At 38.0% G+C, this 27,067-nt stretch overlaps 1 protein-coding gene across 2 annotated transcripts in view; it reads right to left on the minus strand.

Moving 5' to 3' along the window:
* The window catches only part of Hmcn1 (hemicentin 1), a 389,576-nt gene that overhangs the window by 35,177 nt on the left and 327,332 nt on the right, over positions 1-27,067 (minus strand). For both annotated transcript variants that reach the window (XM_090340222.1, XM_090340223.1), the window contains exons 76-93: positions 26,235-26,356; positions 25,456-25,620; positions 23,915-24,022; positions 22,980-23,117; positions 22,717-22,851; positions 19,020-19,289; positions 18,188-18,378; positions 14,041-14,254; positions 12,492-12,626; positions 11,523-11,713; positions 10,553-10,634; positions 10,200-10,469; positions 9,121-9,291; positions 8,824-8,994; positions 3,872-4,042; positions 2,476-2,646; positions 1,672-1,842; positions 1,324-1,494 (exon numbers count right to left, since the gene is read on the minus strand). In XM_090340222.1, coding sequence (XP_090196348.1) covers positions 1,324-1,494; positions 1,672-1,842; positions 2,476-2,646; positions 3,872-4,042; positions 8,824-8,994; positions 9,121-9,291; positions 10,200-10,469; positions 10,553-10,634; positions 11,523-11,713; positions 12,492-12,626; positions 14,041-14,254; positions 18,188-18,378; positions 19,020-19,289; positions 22,717-22,851; positions 22,980-23,117; positions 23,915-24,022; positions 25,456-25,620; positions 26,235-26,356 — 3,047 coding nt within the window. The remainder of the gene's footprint in view (positions 1-1,323; positions 1,495-1,671; positions 1,843-2,475; positions 2,647-3,871; positions 4,043-8,823; positions 8,995-9,120; positions 9,292-10,199; positions 10,470-10,552; positions 10,635-11,522; positions 11,714-12,491; positions 12,627-14,040; positions 14,255-18,187; positions 18,379-19,019; positions 19,290-22,716; positions 22,852-22,979; positions 23,118-23,914; positions 24,023-25,455; positions 25,621-26,234; positions 26,357-27,067) is intronic.

Raw genomic sequence — 27,067 nt, forward strand, 5'->3', positions numbered from 1 at the left:
GTGGCTTCCAGGATGGGGGAGATGATGAAAAGGGACAGATTGATTGGGCTGCATTGCATTCACAGACTGCTGCGCTAAATGGCAGCTCCTCTGTGCAACTACTTAAAGATACTATTTCTAAAAAAAGAAAGATTGACATCTCTTATTACAAGCTCTATGAGTTTATATCTGCAAAGGGGAGACAGTTTAACCAGGAAAGTCTCTGAAGAAAGTAAAAACAATTAATATTGAACTAAAGAGCACTTGGATCTTCTCTAAACCAGGGAAAGCAGGGGAAATAATTTCCAGATAGAGAAAACTGCCTACTGGGAGTTATTTCTACAATCTAAGAAGCTAAAACGAGCGGAGAGCTCAAATAGCAGTGATAAGAAAGGTTGCAGGAGAGCAGTAATTGGTCACTCAGAGCCTGGTAGTTACTCATCGCTGGAGGGGAGGAGTCAGGGATGAGGAGCTAGGGTTAGCAGAGTCACTGAGTGACTCTCGATCCTCTACATCATCCCTGACATCTATGGCTTCTCATTCAAACGTGGCTCTCTAGTGTAACAGAGGAATTTGAGTCCTAGCACACACTAGCTATCTCTCTCTCGTTCAGGTGACCTGACTGGAGTCCTTTAAGCTCTCTGCCAGACTCTGTTAACTAAATTGTTCTATCTGGACTTCCTGCAGCCAGTGGGGAGCCTGTCACCATCAAAGACTTCATTACAAAATGCTTAATTCTCAAATCAGAACTGCCACCATAATGCTTAGTGAACAGCAAATAATGTGGAAGAGGTATGACAGGCCATTAAGTGACAGATGTCTGTCTAGCTTGTCCTATATATCATCGAATATAAATTTCTCTCACTGTGCCCACAAATACTCTCAGTTTTCTGAAATGGGCCTTACAGGTTTTCAGACTTTAAACAAAATATCTAAAATAATTTTAGAGATTTGTAAAATCCAAGGGTATCTTTACACTTCAACAGTATGAAACTACTGGTCTGGTCTTCTTACTACCATTACAAGTCCATCATCTGAGACCAGGAAGTCTGTAAAAGATATAAACTGGCTTTAAAATCCAGACATGAGCATAAGAGTAGAATGACAATAATTAGGAAAAAAATGTTGTTTATCCATCCTTGTCCCTGGAACTGTTTATAAATTAGGGGCCTAAAGAAGAATCAATCTTTCTTTCTTTCTTTCTTTTTCTTTCTTTCTTTCTTTCTTTCTTTCTTTCTTTCTTTCTTTCTTTCTTTTCTTTCTTTCTTTTTTTCTTGTCTAACTTGCACAAAGGCTCCGAATGGGCCAGCACTGGTCCTGACAAAGTCCAAATTAGGTGCTTACCAGGACATGCTTGTACATTGCATCTGGATACCTGAGTAGCATCTCCTGGACAGGAACGGCCACTTTTAGATGGCACAGGATTGTCACATTGCCGCTTCCGAGTCTTTTCACCTCCTCCACAGGAGGCAGAGCAATGACTCCAGCTCTGCCAGGTTCCCCAGCTTCCATCCACTGGCAACAAGAACAGGATGGTCAAAGTATACACAGATGTTTTTCACATCGACATCTATGGGTAGGGTGCGTCTACCCCTAGGACTTCCATTCTAGGGGCTGAAATGATGGAGCGGCAGCATGGAGTTCTACAGGGAACGCTTTACTCCTTCTAGGGTCAGGAATCAAGAACCTCACCAGGACACATGTCAGTGCTGCACCTCTGGATCTGGGTGTCTGGACCACCGCAAGCTCTTCCTCCATTGGAGGGCTGAGGGTTGTCACAGGTACGGTACCGCCGCATCTGCCCACCATTACATGTCCGGCTGCAAGTTCCCCAGCCACTCCAAGGACTCCAGTTCCCATGGGCTAAAACATGGAATAATTGTACATCAACACAAGCAGGGATAAACAAAGACATTCAGCCAAAACAAAGAATAAAAAATGTCTTTCCCCAGGAAAGACACAGAAACATGAGTCTATTAATGGGCAACTTTCCAAGGCAGCAAGTTCAGCTGCTGCTTTGACTAGACATCCAAAAGATATTCAGTGGGTTTTGTGATTTCCCTTCAAAATCCATTTGCTATGTTTCATTTACCATCTTAACCCTTAGTGGATGTAGGAATGCTTTTTCCCCCCTTTTTTTTTGGCCAGTCTTGGGGCCTGAGCACTGTCCTTGGGCTTTCTCAAGGCTAGAGCTCTACCACTTGAGCTACAGCACCATTTCCGGCTTTTTCAATGTATGTGGTACCAAGGAATCGAACCCAGAGCTTCATGCATGCTAGGTGAGCACTCTACTTAATAGGCTAAACTCCCGGCCACCAAAGCTCTGCTTTTGATGCAAACCAGAACATAGCATGCAGCTCATAGTAAGCCTACAACATGGTGACCGCGGAAACCACAGGCCAAAGAACCAAGTTACAGAGTATGAACACGAAGGACTGGCGTTCATGACAAAACTTGAAGAAAGTATAATGTTGACTCACTGTTTCCAACACTCACTTGGACAAGGGTCACTATTGCAAAAATCAGTCTGGATATCACTTCCCTCACATCTTCTTCCCCCATACTGGGGCACAGGGTTAGAGCAGTCTCTGGTTCTTTGTCTGGTACCTCCTCCACAGGACACAGTGCAGGCACTCCAACTGGTCCAAGTTGTCCACTTACCATCAACTGGATCAACACAAAAAGACAGGTGCTTGGTCACTACTTAAACAGGAGGAGGTTAAGCCCTGGCTTAACATTTTAACATGGCTGGTGATGACTGTGGGTACCATCAAAAGGGAATAGATTCTTTTTTTCATATATTTTTATTGTAATTAAAAGAAGGGTTACATTATATTTGCCAGATAGGAGGTGCATTAATTCACATACATTGATAACCTTTCTCATGTCTTGGTCCCCATTTCCCTCCCCCTCCCTCACCCCTCATCTTGTTTTCCCCCTGCCCTATCCAATTTCAAATAACCAAATACAAATATATCCAATGTATCAGATAACAAAGTAAGATACTGTAACAATATGAGATAACCAAGGGACAGCAAAAGAGATGAGAGATAACATAGTACATTAAGGACAACAATCACTCATTATATGGCTTTTGTTTCTATATCCTAGAGGTCCTTTCATTTAGTGTCATACTATATGGTCTTATGTATCTAGATTTTGTTCTATTGTAAATCTCTGCTAGGAAAGCCCAAGTTTTCTAATGGTTATGACAAATGAGGGAAACCATTGAGCCTATGCTCCTTTGAATCTGGCTTACTTCACTTAATATGATTTTTTCTAAGTCTTTCCATTTCCTAACAAATGGGGCGATGTCATTCTTTCTGACAGCTGCATAGAATTTCATTGTGTACAAATACCACATCTTGTTGATCCACTCATCAACTGAGGGGCATCTGGGTTGGTTCCATATCTTTGCTATGGTAAATAGTGCTGCAGTGAAAAAAAGAGTCTTCTCTGAAGAAGAAACAAGAATGGCCTATAGACACATGAAGAAATGCTCAACATCTCTGGTCAGAAAAGAAAAAATAAATCAAAACAACTCTTAAGATTCCACCTCACTCCAGTTAGAATGGCCAGGATCAAGAAAACTAGTAACAACAGATGCTGGAGGGGATGTGGCCAGGAGGGATCACTACTACACTGTTGGTGGGAGTGCAAACTCGTTCAACCACTATGAAAAGCAGTATGGCAGTTCCTCAAAAGACTAAACATAGAGCTCCCCTATGACCCGGGAATAGATTCTTTAAAAAAATTTTTATTGTAATTAATAGAAGGGTTACATTATATTCATCAGGTAGAAGGTACATTTCTTAACAGGAATAGATTCTTACCGATAAGAGACTCCAATATGAGACAAAGGTTACTTCATAAGAGGCACGTGTTTTCTTACCTGGACAATGTCTTTCATTGCAAACTTGAACCTGGGTTTCTGCCCCACTGCAGTAGGGTCCATTGAATGATGGTGGTGGGTTATTGCAAAGTCTTGATCTCATTTGGGTCCCTTTCCCACAACTTTCACTGCATGCACCCCAAGGCTGCCAGGCACTCCATGCCCCAGGAACTACAAACACCCCAAGAGACACAGTTATAGAACCAACCACACTCGTTTAACAAACAGCTATACAAATAAATTAGCTCAGTCATAATTTGCCCACAATCTAAAATCACTGCAATCAAAATCAAAGGTAAAAAGAAGAAATGTTCTTTTTCTTTCCTCCTTCTGGTTGGATGCCAAAAGAATTTTGTGCCCAAGGAAATTTAAAAGGCTTACCTAATGTTATCTCATGGGGACTATTTCATTAAAATTAAATTTAATCAAGCAACCATATGTAAATATATCCTAAGTGCTTAAACCTAGCTAAGTCTGTATTTGATGGTTTAGGAAAGTAGAAGGCCCCAGGAGCTTTGGAAGAAGTCTGAAAGACTCTTGCAAATTCTGATGTGATTCCATATCTAGATGTGGTTATAGATAAAACAAATATTTGAACAATGCTACTTTGGATCCCAAAATGCGGGAGCATTTGGTTAACTGTGATGCAGCTTCATGCTTCCAAATGTATCTGACTCTTTCAACAACATAAAGACTTGCACAGTCGTAATTCTTTGTAAATTTACTTTTTTCTATTACATAATGTTCACAAATTCAAAGTTCTGAATAACACACTCACCTACTTCCCGAACAACAGAAAAACCCGACCAGTAGTTTCCAAGGAGTAAGGCCTTCCTTTTAATAACTAACATATTACAGCATCTGACCACAGAGCTGGAACAGCTTTATGCTTCCTACCAGGTGTGTGGGCTGAGAGTCAACATTACCGATTCTCTTACGTGCAAGTCAGTGCCAGGTCATGATGTTTCCTTTAAGGAAACTTTCTAGATATGGCCTTCATAAAATGTAGCCTTTTCAACCCAAATAAGGCCAGATAACAAATAAAATATCAATCAATGAGATTAGCATTTGTTTGCTTCATTTAGAAAATATTTAAACATTTGCATTTTTCTCATACTTAACTGATTTCTCACTGAGTGAACTACATATGCTTATACTTTGTAGGTAGTGGAAACCATAGTCATGTAAATCTACTTTAACCCAAGAAATACTTGCACTAGTAAACAATTTGAATAGACCTAAGAGGAAAAGAGAATGCTTTAACTATGAGAAAGCTAATGCTCAAAATGGTTTCGGTTGTAACTCAAATTATTGATGCTCAGCATCTTCATGTTTGATACATCTGCCCAAATGTTTACAATTCCAATTATTCTTACACATTCTATTCTTAGGGCTGCTGGTTAACCAAAGCCCAAACTTGGACAATGAAGGTTATTAGTATAAAAAGATGTTTTTCCATTGGAGGATTATAGTTTGGGATGACATTTTAAATTTCTTCAATAGCTTCAGTTACACATATGTAGACATAACAGCTAGAGTTAGGAGCAAGGACTGTGGGGCATGCACTACATGGATGGGTCTGATCTCACTGGTTGTACTGTCTCAGACAACTGAGCCGGAATCTGTATGTCTAGTCTACTTATCTGCAATATGCAGACAATTTGCACCAGACAATAATGACTTAGTTACAAAATCATGGAAATATCTCCAGGAGACACTGGAACTAGCCTAAAGGTTCCATTAACAAAACCCAGAGTAAGTTGAGTATCAGAATATATAATAATAGTAATAATGTATTATAAACCATTGCAGAATACCTACTATTCTATTGTATAACATCTGAGTCCTCACTGGTATAAATCAAGAAATAAAGAACAAAGAAAAAATTGTCCCTGTTAGAAGGTCAATAATAGATGTAGAACCTGTGACAGAATTAGGAAATCAATATTATGTAAACTTCATAGTAATAATTGATTCATACAAATATTACAAGTGGATATTAAAGCTAATCATATCCACTGGGAGAGTGTTAAGAAGATATTTACATAGTTTTAAAGTTTCCTTAGAAAACACTTATTTGTAATAGAGCTATAATACAGTGGCAAGTGACATTTTTATTTAGTGGGCAGACAGAGTGAACGTCATCAGAATGGACAAATTGATATTTCATGGCCTCTGGAGAGAAATGCTGAGGAACAATGACTTCTGTGGGGTCTCTGCCTAAATGCAAACCCCAAATTAGTAACCAGGAGGAAAAAAATCAAACAAATCCAGGTCGAAAATTCTTCTACAAAATGACTGCTATGGACACGTCAATATAGTACGGCCATGAAGTACAGTGTGAGAAAAGCTTTGTATTAGAAAACCTATAAAGATAAGACAAATCAGTAAAATTTTAGATGAGATCTTGGATTAGGAATAGGAGAGAAGAGTGATAAAGAATAATTCTGGAGTAACTGACAATATTTGAAATGTACACTATGGATTAGATAATAAAATGAGCCAATAAGCTTAAAAAACAGCATGTATAAAAGTATTATATTATCAGTGTTAAAGGTTCCACTTTGAAATTACTATACTTTTGAAAGTAAGGGACCTTATATTAGTAAATAAACCAAACTGGTGAATATGTCGATGGTAATACAGAAATATTTTGTGTTATTCTCACCATAGGCAAGTTACGGAATTAGCTTAGTTCTCAACACTAGATAAATGAATAAAGAGAATGCACAGATATGCAGAATGTATACATATATAAATATACATGTTCATATGTATGTTTAGATGTATATAGACAGAATGGTTTATACACGTAGAAGCAACGAAATTGTGCCATTTGTCGTATTTACCAAGTAACATGGTGTGACTAAACATTTCACTGGAAGAACCTTGCTCTTGTTACTGGCTCTGAGATAATCCTGATCTAATGCCAAAATAACAGAAGGTTCGATTGATTTATGGACTTGGAATAACCCACAAAAGCCTAAAATAATAATGTACAGGCAGATTAGTAAGCCATTGATAATAACTAAATGGACTGGAAGCATAGAGTTACTCAATGTGAACCAAAAGGGACTTTCACTTTAACATTAACTTTAAAATTCAGGTTTTCATTATATTGTTGCCAATTGTCCAATAATTTCTGTAAGATATTTCTGGATTGTTTTAAAAAGAAGATAATGTTATTATAATGAGCTTTTTTAATTCTCTAAGGCTCAAACCCTTGGCTTTGATGTATTTTCTTTATGATTTTAGGACAGTGTTGTTCTATTTTGTTTTTTTAAAACCAGGGCCTTATGTAGCCAAAACCATTGAACTTTTGATCCTCCTTCCTCAGCCTCTCAAGTTCTAGAACTACAGGCATAAGTGATTATGTCCAGCTTAATGTTTTATTTGTGAAACTTAATAGATGTCAGACTGAAAATCAAAGATACCCAGAAACAAAACACTTAAGTTTAGAAATCTATCATCATGAACTGAAGTCTAAAGATTCACTTTTTGCTACTTAATGAATTATGCAACATTGTTTCCTGAAATTTTCCTGTATCATAGAACAAAATACCCAATGCAGTAAGTAAGGACCTCTTTCTTTTAAATTATCCAAATCTTTCTTTTAACCATTCCAATTAAGGTGTGTCACCCTGTTGTGCTTTATCAAGTCACTTCTTTGACTTTGAGCAGTATTTGAAACACATTGTCTCATTATCACTTTACCAGATCCACTTTAGTTTCCCCTAAATCAGGTACTTCGAAATTAGAACAGTATTTTGGACACAGTAGGTACACATTGTTTGTTAGATTAATGAATGAGTAAGTAAATAAATAGCCACTCCTCCCTTCCGTATGATTTTTTTTTCCAAGCTGCTAGACAAGAAAGCCTTCTCTTCTTGACCCAGGATAGAAGGGCATACTGCATCAGCTGTGCCTAGGACTGTGCCTAGACTCAGCTGTGTTCACACACAAACATGTACTTACTTCAAATTCAGAGTTCTTTTTTCACAGGCTGAAGAACTGATAGACTGATAAGAACTCTTGTTTTTTTGTGTTTTTTTCCCCCCCTGAGGCCTTAGATGACAAAGTCCATCTGAGCCAGTCTTTGCTGGCAACTGGTTCTTCCACAGGAAAATAGTTTAATGAGGGTAAAGCCCAATAGAAGAGGAAGAGAGAAGGAAAAAAAATCCATCAAATCCTTCCCTTCCATCATACCTGAAAAAAATGAATTTCCTACTTGTGTTTGCTTCAGTTTTATTTGTCATTTGAATTTGATAGAGCCTTCATATACAAAGTCGATAAAGACACATCTAGAAGGCAGCTAGCACTGTTGTACCATATGCTGGGTTTGGGGTGAATGGTAGCTATATTTTACTGCTCAGCAGTGATGTGTTCCTCAGTGAGTCTCTCTAAGCTCTCATTTTATTCTAGACATGGATGGCTGGATTAGATGTTACCCAATGCCATCATAGCTTTTAAAATCTTAGGATTTTTTCCCCCTTTTTACTGCCAGTGCTGGGGCTTGTACCCAGGGCCTGGGCACTGTCCCTGAACTTCTTTTTCCTCAAGGCTAACACTCTATCACTTTAGCCACAAAGCCCCTTCCCGATTTTTCTGTGTATATGGTACTGAGGAATCAAACCCAGGGCTTCATGCATACTAGGCAAGCACTCTACCACTAAGACACATGCCTAGCCTTAAAATCTTAGGATTTCTTTTGAAGCTCCTCAGTGTGATTATGAAAACAGACCACTGTGTGGAGTCATGATAGGATACACTAAGTATTTTACTTAAGAATGCCATTCCTTCACAAATTTTCCCATAAAAGAGAACTAATAACACCAGAAGGAATGTATTCTCAGAGACGAGGCTCTACCCTTCTCTCCCTAAGGAAGCAACAGTGATCATAAAGCTTCCTGCTTTCATCATATTGTGGGTGGGTCATTATTGGTGGCTCTCACCTGGGCAAGGCCTAACATTGCATATGATGATCTCCACAGCATTCCCTTCGCACGGCCGTCCACCATGCTGAGCCGGCGGGTCATTGCAAGTTCTGGTCCTGGTTCGGTTGCCCCGTCCACAGCTTCTTGTACATTCTTCCCAAAGACTCCATTCTGACCAGTGACCATCCACTATACAAAGGTGAACATTTTTTGCACTATAAGGTACTTTGCAATTAAAGTACTAACTGTGAGGCCCTCCCTAGGTAGAGAATGCAAATAAATGTCAATTAACAACATGTCTAATCCGTCGTGTACCTGGACACAGCTTATTTTGACAGGTTCTGGTTTCTGAGTCCGGTCCATGGCACAGTTTTCCACCATTGGCTGGAAGAGGGCTGTTACACAATCGACTCCTCTTTTGGATGCCTTTTCCACAGGTGACACTGCAGGGTCTCCAGGAGGACCAGAGAGAAAACCCACCATGAACTGCAAAGAAAGTATTGCACTTGGTTTACCCTTTTGAAAATCAATGTTATAAATCAAGTTCTATTTAAGTTATGTACTGTCTAGAGAGCTGAATGAATGCTTGCTGATGACTAGCTTGTGGGAGCTTTCCCAGATGGTAACATGAACATGGAGAAATGAAAGAACTGTAGTTTATTAGAGTTGGTCCTCCATTCCAATCCTGACTCACATGAATGTGGCCTCTGGAGTTAGCAATCAAGTAGTTTATGTAGCCTTTACTTTCTGAATATGCTTGATTCCTTTAAGAAAAATACATGCATTGATTTGGGAGAATACATTCCAAATTTAGTTTGGAATACATACATAGAAAAAGGCCAGACGGTAGTGCTGAGGCTCAAGTGGTAGAGCTCTAGCCTTGAGAAAGTCCAAGGACAGTGCTCAGGCCCTGAGCCCAAGCCCAGGACTGGCAAAAAAAAAAAAAAAAAAAAAAACCACCACCAACAAGTCTATTCTGCATTGTTTTGTTTTGTTCCCTGTAGTTTGTAAATCATGATGTTAGTTTTGTTCAATTTCCATCATCTAGAAGTATCCTATAATTAAAGGAGAGTTGGATTGAGAAGAGTAGCTAGTCATATATATTGACTGAATTCAGGGCCTGGGTGCTGTCCCTGAGCTATTTTTGCTCAAGATTAATGCTCTACCATGGGAGCCACAGTTTCACTTTCTGTTTTTTTGGTGTTAATTGGAGATAAGAGTCTCATGGACTTTCCTGCCTGGGCTGGCTTTGAACCTTGAGCCTCAGATCTCAGCCTCCTGACTATCTATGATTACAGGAGTAAGCCACTGATGCACAGCAAGCTAGTAGTTGTTTTCACGACTGGAGTTGCCGCAGGGAGAGTTTACTAGGAAAATCCTCTGATCACACTTACCCTGAATGGTGACTGGTACTCTGACGAGGACAGAACCCATGAAGTTTCGAGCAACACATTCATATTGGGACGTGTCTTCCTGCTGAGCAGCCACAATGTATAATGAGTTGTTGGGCAGAACACTGACTCGGTCATCCCAGGGAATGGTGCGTCCTTGGCGAGACCATGTAATGGTTGGATGAGGCTCTCCAGTTGCCTGACAATCCAGCATGACTTTGCTACCAGCACTAGTGATCGTTTCCACTGGCTCAAGCGTGATAATAGGAGGACCTATAGAGATAAAGGAAATAAGTATTCTCCCTTAGGCACCCTGGCCTGGAGGAAGTTTCACTTGGGTCCAGGGGGCAGCTTACTTTGCAGTGTGAGGCTCATGCTGCGTTCCACGGCCCCGGCGTCATTGGAAGCCACACATGTGTAGTCTCCAGCATCTTCGTTCTGTGGAAACAAGGATTTTTTTTTAGAAAGCTCACTAAATATGTTAAGTATTTTAGTGAAGCCAAATGAAAAATAGCCTTTTCTGAATTATTAAATCTTTTGGAAAGTCTAAAATAGAATGATGAGTTTACTGAAAAAATGTATTGTCATTTGTAATAGTGTATGTAAGTCTTCACTTTCTTTGTTAAGTAAGAGGACAAGGATAAGAAAATAGGTAGCAAAATTATCTTAATTGTAGAATTTACTTGAAAGGACCAAAGAATACCAGTTTCCATTATCGGTTCGGTTGCTGTTTTTTTTTTTTTAAAGAATTTAATGGATAAATAAATGGAGCATACACAAAGGAATACTACTTGGTCATAATAAAGGATCTAGAAGGATCTAGAAGTCACTGTGTTAAGTGAGATAAGTCAGGTACAGAAAGAGGAGCACTGTGATTCAAGTGTGGAATCGACAACGCTGATCTCACACGAGAGAAGGGCAGCTACCCTACTCTGAAATAAGAAAATGGTGACCAATGGATAGTTAACTATAGTTATCTGGAAGTAAAACTACATCTCATGTGTTATTGTACAGCAGGGTGAATAAATAAAAAAATCATACACTATGTCTTAATAAAAAGGATTTTGAAGGCTTTCAGAATAAAGAACTGATACATGCTTGGGAGATCGATATGTTTAACCTGATGTTAGCATCATATAATATATCCATGTGTGAAGCATCTCTTCGTATTCCATTCATATGTACTTTAAAAGGTTTTTTTGTAAATCATTTAAAATATTGAGGAATGGAGGGAACATTTTCTTATCCATGGCAGGGATATAGGGACAATGGCTCTGGCAATCTCACTCAATCTCAGGGTACATTAACAATTCCAGAGAGACTTACCACAGTTCCATAGATAGCCAGGGAGCCATTGCCCAGTTGTCGGATTCTGTGGTTGATCTCAATATCCACTCCTCTTCTGCTCCACTGAATGGTCGGGGCAGGTTCACCATTTACTTCACAGTTCAGGACTGCGTTACCACCAAGTGGTTCAATCCAGTTAGCTGGGTCATCACCTTTGAAGACGGGAGGTTCTAGAAAGTAGCAGGACGAGGCACAAAAATCAAAGCAGGTGCGGTAAAAAATAGAGAGGGCCATATGCATTCGCACAACAAAGGAACAAAAGTAAGGTACACACAGGGGAGGACTCTGATAGCATGACTCCTTGAAGTAATAGTTTAACAAAATGAATCCCAGGAAGCTGCAATATGCAATGGGTTGGGCATAAGGGGCTGGAAAGGGGGGCAGATGAATAAGAGAGAGGAAATGTGGGCAAATCCAATCATAATACTCAGTGTACATATGTCAAAACAGCACCAGGTAACTTGAAGAGATGGCTGAGGTGGCGATGAAGAGGGAGAAAGATGGAAGGAAGAAGGGTGGAAGGAGAAAGGTGGGGGAGAATGATGCTGATCAAGATGCACTGTACTCATAAATTGACATGTTGAACTGAAGTGCCTTTGTACAACTATAGAAATGTAATTTAAAAAATATAAATTGATAATGTAGGGGGAAGTCATTTTAAAACTTCACAGATTTTTTTTTTCCAGAATTAGTGGCTCCTCCAACACATCCGATGTGTTCTCTAATGGGAGCATTTTATGAAAAATGATCATTTACTTCTTTCTTACTTTTGTGTTAAATGCTCATGGTGGTTGCTATTTCTCCCCCCCCCCATGAATTAGTACATTTGTGAAATTGGGCGACATGGCCTAATAAACTGAAGTTATAGTGCATTACTACATAATAAGGAAACAAAACACAACTCGTAAGTCAAATTTTCAGGTGAGAAAGGAAAACACTCTTACCCACCTTTCACATAAACAAACCCGATGGCTTTCACAAAGCCCACACTGTTCTGGGCAGTGCACACATAGGTACCCGAATCCTCCTTTGACACTTTTTCAATAACAAGTTCGCTGTGTCCCTTTGCACCATCAAAGTGGGCTGAGGAGAAACAAGTTGGGAAACAACATGAATGCCTGAATGCCCCTTAGTGACCTTGAAATCATTCAGGGCAGTGCAATATTTTACAGTTTAGATTTATGAGTTGGTAAGCAAAGGAACTAAAGGATTCCATCAAGACCCTGCATGACACAGCACTTGCCTCTGATCTTCCCAACTAGTCTATAGACACTTGTTTGAAGAATAAAAACAGTCTAGGGAACAGGAAGAAAGAAGGAAAACAAACATCATTCAGAACTATTTTAGATTGAAAGTACATAGTTCATTTCAATCTACTCCCTAAAGCAGAAGTGACTGCGTGTTTCAAAAATCCTTCGTTCAGGGACATGACATTTTCCATTCTGTTTATCTAACGGGTACTTCCAAAACCATTTACATCAATAACAAGAACACCTTTTCAGTTATAAACCAACCGACTTGTCAGGTTGGAGAGCAAATCATGAAAATAGATGCTTGTTAGGTCATAGCAACCACACGATCAATTCTGTAATAATTTAAACCCCTCCATAAATCATACATGGTGATGCTATAAATATTTATGGAGGCAGTTATAAATCCAGAGGTGAATGTAAGTTTAACATGATATGGTGAAAGTTAACTAAAACCAAGTAAGATTATAATTAGAGCAACCTAAACCTAATTATGTTAGTAGTATGTTTACTTTGTATGTTTTACCTGTTTAGTAAAACAAAATATTGGCAATGTTGAGTACAAAGCAGAAAATGAAGATTTAAAGGTTTAAATAGCTAAGTTGGTACTATGCCTTCAGAAAATAGTGCTGAGTGGAATTTTTAGACATTGTTTTTCTTTAGTCATTACTAAGGTAATAGAGTTGATGAGTTCCAATCATTAACATAAATCTTTGCAAAAGAAAGCACTAAGTTTTATTAGCATTTTTTCTAAACAGAGAATCACTAAAAAGCTAATGTTCCAGCACAACAGAACTCAACTTTGGCAAAGGACAATTTCTTGTTATTTGGTGCCTTTACACTAATAAGGCTGAGTGAGTAAGTTGACATTTGTTAGGCAGTATCCACAGTGACTGTAATTTCTACATAAATTGAAGTTGATTTGCACTGAATTTATATAGGACTCCAGCAGTAATCAATTTATCAGTGATGAAGGAGGCTCAAGAAGGGTAAGTTTAGCTGCCTACATTTACAATATTATCTTCTCATGGAGAGAGGACATTTTGAAAAGAATTCTTAACAACACACACTATAGAGGACTGTAATCCACTTATTCCCACAGAAAGAATAAAGATAGTCCATATGTAAATGGCAAAATGCAAGCTGCAGTACAAATTCAAAGTAACTTCATAACCAGAGCAAGTAGAGGTTGATGTCCACTTCTCTACTGGGACAAGGATTCATTTCTGAAGAATGACATCACTAACCTGGGATGATATTGTTATTGAAGGTCCATGTTAGTTTGGGCAGTGGAATACCAGTTGCCTTACAGCTTAATCGCAGCTTCTCTCCTTTATTTAGTGACACATCTCCGGGAAGCTCAGTGAATGCTGGGAGGACATGCACAGTCAGGGTGACAGTATGTGTATCTTCTCCTGCCACATTGTCAGCAACACATGTGTACAGCCCAGAATCTTCTGGCTTAAAGATGAAAAAAAAAAACCATCACAGTGCATAAAATGTCAGAAGCTTACATTTTTATTACATAACATGCATAAAACTGTAGAACCTGTTTCCCAAAGGAGAACTCTTTCTAAAGACAATAAAATTTCCGGTTTTTAAAGCTACATTATTAGGTTAGTTTTTGCATCGTATAATTTATTTTTTAACTAAAGATTTTTTCTTAGCAGATATTAGTTGCAAGGGTTTTAATGCCATTTCCGTCCATCTATCCATCCATCCATCATAATCTGAACAAATGCTCCTCCCAGCATTTTCCTCCCTTAATTCCTCTGCCCCATCTTAAAAACAGTTCCAATTTGTTGATAGTGACTTCTTTGTAATAGTTTCAGCAAGTTTCATTGTTCTATTTCCATATATGAAATAAAGTACTTTAACCATAATCAATCAAAACATTATTTAAAATGCACGAGTTAAATCATAAACCCATATAATATGCAACTATAACAACCATTTTTATAGCAACAGGATTTCAATAAAGCTAAACCCTAAAGTCTAGCAAATATTCAATTTACTATCACTCTTTGATGTACAAGTAGAACACCAAAAGTAACATTAAATCCAAAGGCTGATAAGAAGCATCTGGGCAATCCAGTGGGCTTTGTGGGTAATGCAGTAGGAAAATGCAAGCATAATGGCAATATCACCTATAATTCTGGAGCCTCACTAGCTAAGCCCAATGGCTAACTCCCATCACCCAGTTACTTGTCTGACTGGCAACATTCTACACCCTCTCAAATTTTGTCTTCCCTTGGACACCACAGTCTTCCAGTTTCCGAACCATGATATTGATTTGCTCCTTCTCTATCTACTTAATGTTGACACAAGAGAGGGGCAGAGGGCTCTAACTTGATCATCTTTTTATCTATACCTACATGGAATGTATGAAATCTGTATGGCATTTTATCTATATCAGTTCCTTCATAGTACCATCTAGCATGACTTTCTATAACCACCTATGTGTTGAATACAATCAATATCTAGATCGTATTTCAAATTCCAGTTGCATTGAGCTCATTCAGGCTCTCCTTTGGTATTAACTGATATATAGTTGTTATAGGTGGCACGGAAAGGAAATGGGACTCAATAGAACAAAACATTGTTTATGTCCTATCATTTATTTCTTAGATGATGGCTATTGTATCCTCTCGAGTTGTTCATGCCTTTGGTATCAGACATTTTAGTCATTCTTTACATTTTCCTCTCAAATCCCACTTGCAATATTTTTTGTATCTAATTTTTAATTGGTATATAATGATTATATACATTCATTTGTAGATTCTGATGTTTTCATAACTTACACAGCCTTTTGTAACAACCAAATTAGGGTAAATAATGTATCTTTATCTTTATACATTAATATTTCTTTGTAATAAACATATTTCAAATTTCTTTTTTGATCTGTTTTGAAGTACACAATGCATTATCACTGACTATAGTTACTCTGTTGTATGAATGACAGATACCAGAACCATATTCCTCCTTGCAATCTTTTAGGATATGCTAACTTCTAAGTATAGGTAGCCTCCTACCACTCCTCACTCCTTCTCTGAAATATCCCACTGCTCATTCTATTATTTCTCATCTGCCTTCCTGTAGACTTCCTGGAGCTCTCCCTGCTTCTGTCCTTGCCTCTCTACCATTAGTCTTATCATAAGAGCCAATACAATCCTACAGAAATATACTATTGCCAAGCGACTGTACTTTTAGAAATAGTAAAAGGCAGAATTGTTCCAATGATCTAGAAGACTACATGATCTGACTTCCATTTCCTCTGAATTCTAACTCATTTTATTCACTTTCTTTAATTTTACTGACCTCCCATGTCTCAAGTACAGCTGGATCATTCCCACTTAAACTCTTCATTCTACCTATTTTATTTCCTTGGTTGCTTTTTCTTTGGATATTTTGTTAACTGGGTCACTCTCCTCATATTTGGCTCCACCATTACCTTCCCAGTGATTATCTTACTTAAAAATTTTAATCTATGCCAGAGACTCCTTTTATTCTACTCTTACCACACATTTTTGTGACACTGTGTATATTACTTTTACTGTATATTCTTAATATTGTGTGTTCTTAAATCATCTACCTCCTTCTTCTAGAAATAAACTCTGTAAGGGCAAGACTCTTTGAGTCTTTTTTTCTGGTATTTTTCCAGTGCTTGATCTCATGAATAACTATAAGTTGAATTGATGATTGAATGAATGGTTGGCTAAATGAATTAAAGGATATTCTACAGACTTCTCATTAATAAATGAGTTGCACTGATGACTGAATGCTTTTGGATGAACTAAAGGGCATATAACAGACCTTATTCTCTTTTCTAAATCTAAGACTAAAATTCTTTGTCAAAGAATTAGAGCTGCACCATATAATTTACCACAATTCATCATAGAATACATCTATGATGAATGTATTGTATTCTTTAAAAAGGCAAACAAGAACAAACCCTATTCCATATAAAATTCCCCTTACCACATACCACTTAACTGGTTTTAAGTTCTCAGAGTGTGACAAATTACATTTAAAATAAAAGATCTTATGGAAATGAATTATTTAAAAACCTGGATCATATGTCATATGCCAACATATATTAATTATATCACTCACTTCATATTTAAGAGATTCCTGAATACTGGTATACTTTTATTGTATCTGACTCATCACCCTACTAAATATGTTTTTTTCTCTTACTAAATGTGTTTTTATTTTATCATGATTTTGATAGAAATATCGTCTATTAGGGACCACAACACATACATATACATATATGTTAATGAACACAGTAGAATGGCATAATTGTGCTAAAGAACAAAAAAAATCTACCTCAAATATTGAACTAATATTCTTAGTAAGAACACTTAAAATCTAATATATCTTTACTATTTTCACAAATATTTTTCTATTAACTAACAGAGACCCCAGGTGGTAATGTACATGCTTTGATTGTATTCAACTTATGTGAAATATTATCTCGTTTGAAGAACATTTACTCTAGCCCCAATCCTCAACTCTAGCAACTGGTAACAAGATTTTTTTAAAATTTTAAAATAATTTATGTTACAGTTTTCTCAGTCCCGCTGAATTCTAAACTGCTGGCCCCCTTTAATTCCTTAAAGTCTAGGAGATTTTTATTCAAACAGATAAAAGATTTATTCTCATTTTATCAATTTTAGGATTCTCACTTTTTAACCATTAATAACTTTGATTTTGGAATACAAAATTGTAAATAGGCTATTATTGTGGCTTGGCTATATAATTTTATTTCTATGACTGATGGAAAGAGAATTGGAAAAATACAATGTTAGTTGACATAGCTGACTAAAAGCCTGATGACATAGTCTATCACAGTGCCATGGAAATCCCAGGGTCCCTTCACTGTACTCTAAAGTTGATATGACCAGTAACTAGAATTACTCAGTAGGTTAAGATCTGATGATTGTGCTTCGAAACCAGCTGAGCAAGAAAGTCCATGAGATGATTATCTCCAACCAACAACCAAAAGGTTGACAGTGAAACTGTGGCTCAAATAGTAGAGTGTTAGTCTTGACAGAGACAGAGACAGAGACAGTCAGAAAGAGCTCAAGGACAGTGCCTCAGACTTGATTTCGTGTCCCAGGACACTCCTCCCCCCCACAGAGACATACACATAACACACCACGTAAAACCACAGGACAATTTGAAAAGGTAATCATTGGTTAGTTCCTTTCTTCTATCTATGCTGCTCTCCTGGGGACTTAAAATGAAACATATGCTTTTTAATTGGACATACATTTATATGAATATTTTCTTTCATCATTATAGAAAAGATTTCCAGATTAAATTAGTAAAAATAAGGAGTATTGATGAACAACCTGGCTTAACATATCTATTTAATAGAATTAAATTTACCACAACATTTTCCAAAATGAGTTCTCCATATGGCTGGGAAGTGTGTTTTCCTAACAAGTTAGATAAAGGAATGTTGTCTTTTTCCCAGTGAATTGCTGGAGTGGGGATTCCATCAGCCACACACGGTAGAATAGCCTGAGAATTCTCATTGACTGCGTAGTGTATTTCTGTACTTCGGATGGTGGGAGGAACTAGGAATTTCAAGAAAGATAAGTTGTTCAAAAAGCTGACTTTAGGAAGTTCAATTCAAATCATCATTCTTGCCACTGAAAATCAACATATAAAAGACATTTGAGGGTCATTCTTATAGGAATACTAAAATAAGCTGAAGATATTGATTTCTTTTGCTAGGAAGGCAATTGATTTTGACCATAGCAAGAATTGTAATGTACTCAACTTTGTAGAACATATTCCCATTCACTTTATGCTCAAATAATTTACAAGTGGATTAGAAATTTTTTTTTATTTGCCTCTTTGACTTTTCACATTTGACTTCTACTTATTGTAGTAAATCCTGCAAGCCAGAAGCCAAACCCAAACCCACTGTATGGTGGTTTAATTTCTGGATCTGTCCCCCACAAAATATTGACTGGATGAACTAACTTCATAAACACTAGAAAGTACTTAAAGTGCTCACCAGGCCTTGAGTGACACTAAAGAAAATAAGTGATTGCAGGATTTTACAGGTGTTATAAGGTCTACAACAAGGATGGTCTATAACTTTCTCTCCTCACATATTGGTTTGCATTAGTTTTCCTTTCCACTATAGTTGTTCTTGGTGATTTGTTTGTCACAGAGATGCAGCAAAATGAATTCCTGATAGACAACCTACCATGGACAGTGAGCTTGGATCTCATACTGCTCGACCCAGCCACATTAGTTGCCATGCACGTGTAGAGCCCCGCGTCCTCAGGATGAGCAAAGGCTATCTGCAGGGCCCCAGAGTTGAGGATGCGCTGGCGGATGGATTCTGTAATGGCGTGCCCATCCTTGTGCCATGCAATGTCTGGGGGTGGAAGGCCGTCTGCCTCGCAGGGCAGTGTGATGGGTTGATCCACAGCAGTGACGTATTCTTTTGGATGAGTTCTAATGACTGGGGGAACTGAAAGAAAGTTCAAATCTTAATTGAGAATCACGAGAGTACAGATGACACATGGCAGTCTTGCTATGGCAGAGGGACATTTGTGAAAGACAACATCCTTCCCTTATTGTGTCTTTATGAGAGCATTCGAGTTTGGTTCTGTTTGGAATATCAACATTTTTCCTTTGCCTGGCATCAGTGGCCGCTCACATCTGTAATCCTAGCTACTAAAGAGGTTGAGACCTGGAAAACAGGTTCAAAGTCAGCTTGGGCAGAAAAGTTGTCAAGACTGTCTGCAATTAACAAGCAAAAAACAGGGCTTAAGTCATGGTTAAGATGGTACAGCCCTAGCTTTGAGCAAGAAAGCTGAGTGAGAGCTGGAGGATCTTATTTCAAGTCCTGGTACTGGCACAAAGAAACAAATGACTAAATCATTTAAGGAAGGCACTCCAATTGGAAACCATTTTTTCTCATCACATTAAATTATAGAAACCAATGATTATTTTTGGTTCTGCTCCTTAGTGCAATTACATTTCTCAAAGTTTCCCAGTTTCATTTTGAAACATCATTTCCTTCTAGATTCCTCTAATTTTTTACTTATGTCTCTGAGCATCAGTTTGAATCCTCTGGATTCTTTTCCAGTGTACTCTATTTTATGAGACTGCTAAACCATGTCCTGTCCCAGAGCCTTTTCCTTACCCATCTTTTCTGTCTGTATCTTGTTTCCTTAGTTGATCACACACTTAGGTGATCTCCTGAGTTTGACTTTAGCACTGATCACATTCAGGTTGTGTGTGTGTGTGTGTGTGTGTGTGTGTGTGTGTGTGTGTGTGTGTGTGTAAGTGTGTGATTGGTATTAGACTTTGAACTCAGAGCCTTACCCTTGCTAAGTAGATGTTCTACTACTTAAGCCACTATCCGTGCTCTGCAATTTTTAAAAATTTAAACTATGCATTTTCCATGAGCACTTTCAACTAGACATCTCCACTTGGATATTTAATACTATGAAATTAACAGAAACTAGGGTTTTCTTCTTCCAAAATCAGTTCTCTCCTTCACCTTATTTCCTAGAAATATTCACTCAAAGGTTTACTTGAAGTCCAGGGAACACAATAAATTTTGCTTTTCTAACCTTCCATTCATCACTCCTCCCTCTCCTGAACCACACAACACTCTGCCCTGAAAACCTCATTCTTTGAGCTCTTGTCTTTTCTGTAAACTATTATCGATCTTCCTAAAACTAAGAGGCCTAGCTAAATCCTTATAAGGCTTCCCATTGTATGAGAAGATGTAGATGGCATGTGCTGGTCCTGCCATGCATCTGTCTCATCTCTCTCACCATTGTCTGGCCATATAAACATGCTTTGTTTTCTCACTTTTTCCTCAGGGCAATTGCACATGGTGTCTTTTCTCTATGGACAACCAAACCTAACTTTGCTTATGATTCTTGCCTCTTCCCTCCAGAGGGGCCTATATAGTCAATAAACCAAAATGATCCTTACCTGTTTCCATTATTCACCAACTTAGCCTCTTGTTTCCCTCCTTCCCCTTCAATAGAATTTATCTGAATTTATGGTTATCTGTATATAACTTTTGATTCTGTGTTCCCCACTCATATGCATAGTCTATGTATGTTAATGACTAGGGTCCTATGCAATTTGTCATGCCCTTGTATATGTATTTATTTACTTTAGCCATTCACTGTGTTTACTTATAGAGTTATAGGCATATTCTAGTTACCACAAATGAGGGAAACCATGTAGCCTATGTTTCTTTGGCTCTAGCTTACTTCGCTTAATATAATTTTTTTTAACTCTTTCCATTTCCTTATGAATAATATAATTTCTTCTGATGGATGAGTAGCATTCCATTGTGTATATATAGCACATTTTCTTGATTCATTCATCCACAGAGGGACATATGGGTTGATTCTGTATCTTGGCTATTATAAACAATGCGATAATGAACATGGTTGTGCTGGTGGCTTTAGTGCAGTTTTGTTTGTGGTGATTTGGGTAAATGCCAAGGAGTGGAATTGCTGTGTCTTAGGGAAGCTCTATGTCTTTTGAGGAACCTCCATACTGTTTTCCAGAGTGGTTGAATAAGTTTACATTCCCACCAACAGTATATAGGGTTCCATTTTGACCATATGCCTGCCAGCACTTGTTATTCTTAGTTTTCCTGATAATGGCCATTCTAACTGGAATGAGGTGGAATTTCAATGGTGTTTTGATTTGCATTTCTTTTACGGCCAGAGATGTTGAGCATTTCTTTATGTGTCTATTGGCCATTCTTTTTCCTTTCTCTGAAAGTCCCTCTTAAGTCCATTAACCCATTTATTGATTGGGTTGTTGACCTTTTGAGGATTTATTTTTTGGGGAGTTAATTTTTTAACTCTAGGTGGATGACCATATAAAATAATATTCTATGAAATGAACTCCAAGAAAAGGAAACAAGAGACATTTTTAGTTGCCAAGGTTTCTGTTTTTGTTTTCTTTCCATTTTGCCTTACTTGTTTGCATTTGGGAGAGCTAGGGAGAGCACATAAAAGGTGGAACAAGAATGAATAAATAGAACAGTGATATTTACTAGACACTGTGGAAAATGAACTAGATATCTTGTGGGTAGAGACAGGAGAGAGCTATGCAAGGGAGGCATTAGTCTAAAAGAATTGTACTCATTACATGATTCACGTAACTGTTACCCGCTTTCATTTTTATTTATTTTTGCATCAGTTGGTTTTAGACAGGGTCAACATTTCTGATGTAGAGCAGACAATGGACCATCTCCTTATCTACAGGTCCTATATAGTCATGATATCTAGATAAAAGTCTTCATAATTGTAGAGATGTCATTTTGCCAACTTTTTGTTTCAGCTGGAGTTGCTCCATGGTCTTCCTAATATCTGTCTCCATAGAGTGTGGTATTATAGGTGTGAGCCACAGTGTCTAGCCCCCACTATCATTAAATGTGTGCTCTGAGGCCATCATTAGGTAAACCGATTAAACAGAAGTACTGCTCTACTGTGAAGAGTGGATAATTAAGACAGCTACTAAGACAAGAGGTACTTCCCGTCACAGGTGACATTTTATCATACTGTTTGAAAGACTATACCATTTAAAGCTCTAGAGCTATGTATTTCTACACATTTCTATTTCATTTTTCCTGAAACATGTTTCACTAGTTGACCTAAGGAAGGGAGCACTGTACACTTTCCTACAGGTTAAAAATGGGATGAACATCTTATACACAATTGGAACAAAGAAAATACATGAATTCATCTTCTTTACAAAGGAAATAGAAAAATAAGTAGGATAATGCAAACCAAGAAAGTTGGGAAGTTTAAGGGAGACACAGCATAATCACTTTAGACATATATATGTAAATATTTAGTATCCATGTGACAAAGAGCTTTGAAGACAGACAGAGCCATGAAATATTTTGGTACCTTGAACATTTAACTTGATTTTGCCCAGGGCTGTCCCTGCTGCATTCTGAGCTACACACATGTAAGTGCCTGAGTCCTCTCGAACAGCTCTGGAGATCTGCAAGCTGCCGCTGGGTAGAACTGCATAATTTTTGCCTATATTATAGTGACAAAAATCAGGGTGAAAGGAATGACTTTCTTTTAAATATCATAATTAGTTCTAAACCACAAACCATTGATTGGGCTGTGATTTTTTTTAAAAGAATATAAACAGCAGTAGATACCTGAAGAGACCACATTGATGCCTTCTTTTTGCCAAGCAATGAAAGGGCTGGGCGTCCCTGTGGCTTCACATGGGAGTAAAATGGGGTTGTTTATAATGACATTTAGTTCACTGGGCTGGGGCTGAATGACTGGAGGCTCTAGAAAATCCAATTGACAAAAAGAATAGTACTAGTTACAGGCACAGAAGTCTACTGTCAGGGTGATTTTCCCACATTCAAACACGACTCCTAAAACTTAGAGATTTGATTATTCAAGAGAAAGGTATAGATTGGCCACATTCCATTCTTTGTATCTTCCTATGATAGAGTTCACCTTAGAAAAACTGTATCAGAAGATTAAAAACAAGGACAGATTATAAAAGTTCCAAAAGAGAAGGAGTAACTCCAAACCTTTCATATCCTAAGATTCTACTGTGGCTTATAACTCTAGAAAATGCCATCTTAAAAAAAGTAAAAATGAGTAAAATGGAATGTAGAGCAAAACTACACCAAACTCCAAACCCAACAAGTCCTAATATATTTCTCCTTTTTTTTTTGCCAGTCCTGAGCATGGACTCAGGCCCGAGCACTGTCATTGGTCTTTTTCTGAAGGTTAGAGCTCTACCACTTGAGCCTCAGCACCATTTCTGGCTTTTTTCTATGTATGTGGTACCAAGGAATCGAACCCGGATCTTCATGCATGATGGGTATGTACTCTACTGTTAGGCCAAACTCCCAGCAAGCACACTACCACTAAGCCAAACTTCCAGCCCTATATTTCTCCTTTATTTCCTCTTTCTCTTTCCCTTTTTCTTTTTCTCTGTCTTTCTCTTTCCTTTCTTTCCCTCCTTCCCTTGGATCAAACACAGGACTTCACACACTAGGCAAGAACTTGATAGTTTAGTTATTATCTAACCCACCCAGAATTGTTTTCATGAGTAAATAAACTTCCATACCTTGGACATGAAGGGTCATGTGACGATGTGCAGAACCAGCTGTATTCCGAGCAATACAAGTATATCTTCCTTCATGATTTAATTGTGTGGCTGATATTTCAATTGCTCCTGAATAGGAGAAACATTTCATATGCAGGGCAATAAGTTATAGTCCTCATTTTTGTGGGTTTTTTTCACCCAGCAGGGTTGACTGGCTTTTACTGTCTCTATTCTCATTCTTACTTGCTGAAGTAAGGAACACAGCTTGATTTTTTTTTTGCCAGTCCTGGGCTTGAGCTCAAGGCCTAAGCACTGTCCTTGGACTTTCTCAAGGTTAGAGCTCTACCACTTGAACCTCAGCACCACTCCCGGCTTTTTTCTATGTATGTGGTACCAAGGAATCGAACCCAGGTCTTCGTGCATGACTATAAGTCAGGTAATGAGTATATTTCTTTTTGAAGAGTGTCACCTCTTCCCTTTTTTTCTCCCAGTGCTATATAGAATTATATTCGGTGGACATAACCTCATCTTGTTTATCCATTCATAGATTAGTAGACATTTCTATTATACCTTTTGACTATTGTTAATGAGTGTATGTATATCTGCTCATAAGTGTACCTGTAGAGATATACTTTTACATGTATCAGATACATAGCCAGCAAAGGATTGCTGAGTTTATGGCAATGCTGATTAACATTTTGAAAAAAAATTCTGAACTTTTTTTCTTAGGACAAAACTTTGTGATTATACTGCAGGGTGGTTAGCTTAGTTCTATAATTTGAATTGGTACCTACTCAGGTTCCTACGACAATTAAAGTAATTTGCCTAAATATATCTTTATTCTCTCTCTATTAAAACACACATCTTCCATTAGAACAATATTCTCATATGCAGGAAACCGAGGCATTTTAGATGCTGCTTTAGTTCATCTCTAGTCTACCTGCTCAGAGCTCAGTAGGTTTTTAGAGTATGAACTGCCAATACTTTCAAGGAGTTTATTTTTCTCACCTTGACTTCCTAATTTATTGTACCAAATTGACAATTGCAGTCTCAGCACCTGACCTTTGTGACTACATTGAAAGCATGAACCCTGTCTTAGTTTTATAGCTTCAACATCTTCCTGGAGCCTATCATCATTTGTCTAAGGCACTGAATGTTTTATAAATATTTTATTTGGCCAGTAAAAAACTATGACTTACAAGTAAGAAGTGCGTTCGCCAAATTTTAAGTTTAGCAGATATACACACACATGCCAGTGATCATTCTCATTATCTTCAGATGAGTATTACTTATTCCTCTTCTTTTCCTTCTCTTCTACTTCTTCCCCTTCACCATCTCCTCCTCACAATTCCTTTTCCTTTCCTCCCCTCTCATGCCCTCCTCCTTCTTTACCTGTTCCTCTATTTTTTTTCTTTCTCTTCCTATTCTCCTTCCCTACTTGAATTGCATTTGTTTACTAGATCAAATTCTATTTCATTTTCACTCTGGTGAATTAAAGGTCAGGTTCCACCATTCATTAGTAATCCACGCAATCATTAGGTCTTCTCTGAGCCTGGTCTTACCTGAGGACAGAATCCGAAAGCCATCTCCCCTGGGAAACAATTTTACACCATTTTTGGTCCAATGAATTGAAGGAACCGGTACTCCAGAAGCAGTGCAGGTAATTACTGCTGGGGCCTGTTTGGTTACCAGAAAGTCCGTGGGCTCATCAGCAATGGAAGGTGGAACTAAAACAATAGCAATGGCAAAAAGGAAAAGGAAAACATTCCTCAACCATTATACTTTTCCAAATCCTTTTCATGTATCTTCCTACACTAACAGTGAATGGTAGGTATACAGAAAAGGAAGCCCATGGGTGAAGTAATGGAATAATGAAGCATTTGAGGACCTTTCTGATCTTTTCTTTCTCTTCTTTTCTGTTTTGTTTTCATTTATCTTTTCCTTTATGATCCTTCCTTTCATTTCCTTCCCTTCTCCTCCCCTCCCTTCCCTTTTCCTTCCCTTCCTTTTGGTGGTATTAGAGTTTAAACTCAGGACCACACTCTTGCGAGGCAGGTGTTCTTCCACATGAACTATGACCTGAGCAGCCTTTCTTACTTCAGTTATTCTTAGTGATTTTTCACATGGGGCTCATGCTAAGGCGGCATGGGTGGAAATTCTTTTACTTAGGGCTCTCATGTAGGTGGGATTGCATATTTGTGCCACTAACTCCAATGCTTGTATTTTCTCACACTGGCTCTACAAACTGCAAACCTCCTTGCTCACCACCAGCTGGAATTAGAGACATGAACCACAGTTGGTCCTGTAATTACTTTCTATGTACTTGCTAAGCTTTTGGTACCTTGGACTGTGAGATCTATGGTTCGCTTGTCCTCTCCAGCATCATTTGTCACAGTGCACTCATAGCTTGCAGTGTCATCCACAGTCGGGGAAATAATTACTAGTGAACCTGAAGAAAGGAGCCTGGAAGAGAAATTTCAAAGCATGAGATCTTCTTGTCTGTGAATTCCTGTATGATTTTTCAGCTGGTACAATAGATAGTATGTCTTTAATGGAGCATCTCCATGTTAAAATGAGCATTATGTAGCGGATGCAAACTTAGTGCATCAAAGTCTTTTATATGACAGAGGGTCTCAAATTTGACATTAATGGGAAGCAGTTGGCTGGCAGGATTGCCTGAAGAGGGATGCTTGCATTTGCTGAATGCAGATATCATGATCAAATTTGCTCTACTAGGAGACATAAAGTGTTGTGAGTCCAGTGAAGCTAGCCATTGTTTATTCATCATGGAATACATTCCTGGCCCCATCCAAAAATGCTTGCCATAAATTATCCTTAAATTGTACAGTAACTTTTCAGGCTGTTCTTCCTGTTGGTAAAAGGGAAACCTCTATGGGTCTCCTTTTACTTTACCCATGTCCTTATTTGTGATGGCTCCTTTGAAGATATTTAGAATATACACTATGTATACACATGTATATATACTACACTCCATACTGTACATACACACATATAGTACATATGTCTATATATGCATCAGATGTATATACTGGGCATAAGCAGATACATATACATATCTATATTCTATACTGTACATCTCAGCTGTCTTTCTTCTAACTACTTCAAAATTAAATCAATCTGGATCACTACAAATGCTTAGAAACACACATGCTT

This window comes from Megascapheus bottae, chromosome 10 (assembly GCF_031878675.1).
Source record: "Megascapheus bottae isolate mThoBot1 chromosome 10, mThoBot2.hap1, whole genome shotgun sequence".
Lineage (NCBI taxonomy): Eukaryota > Metazoa > Chordata > Mammalia > Rodentia > Geomyidae > Megascapheus > Megascapheus bottae.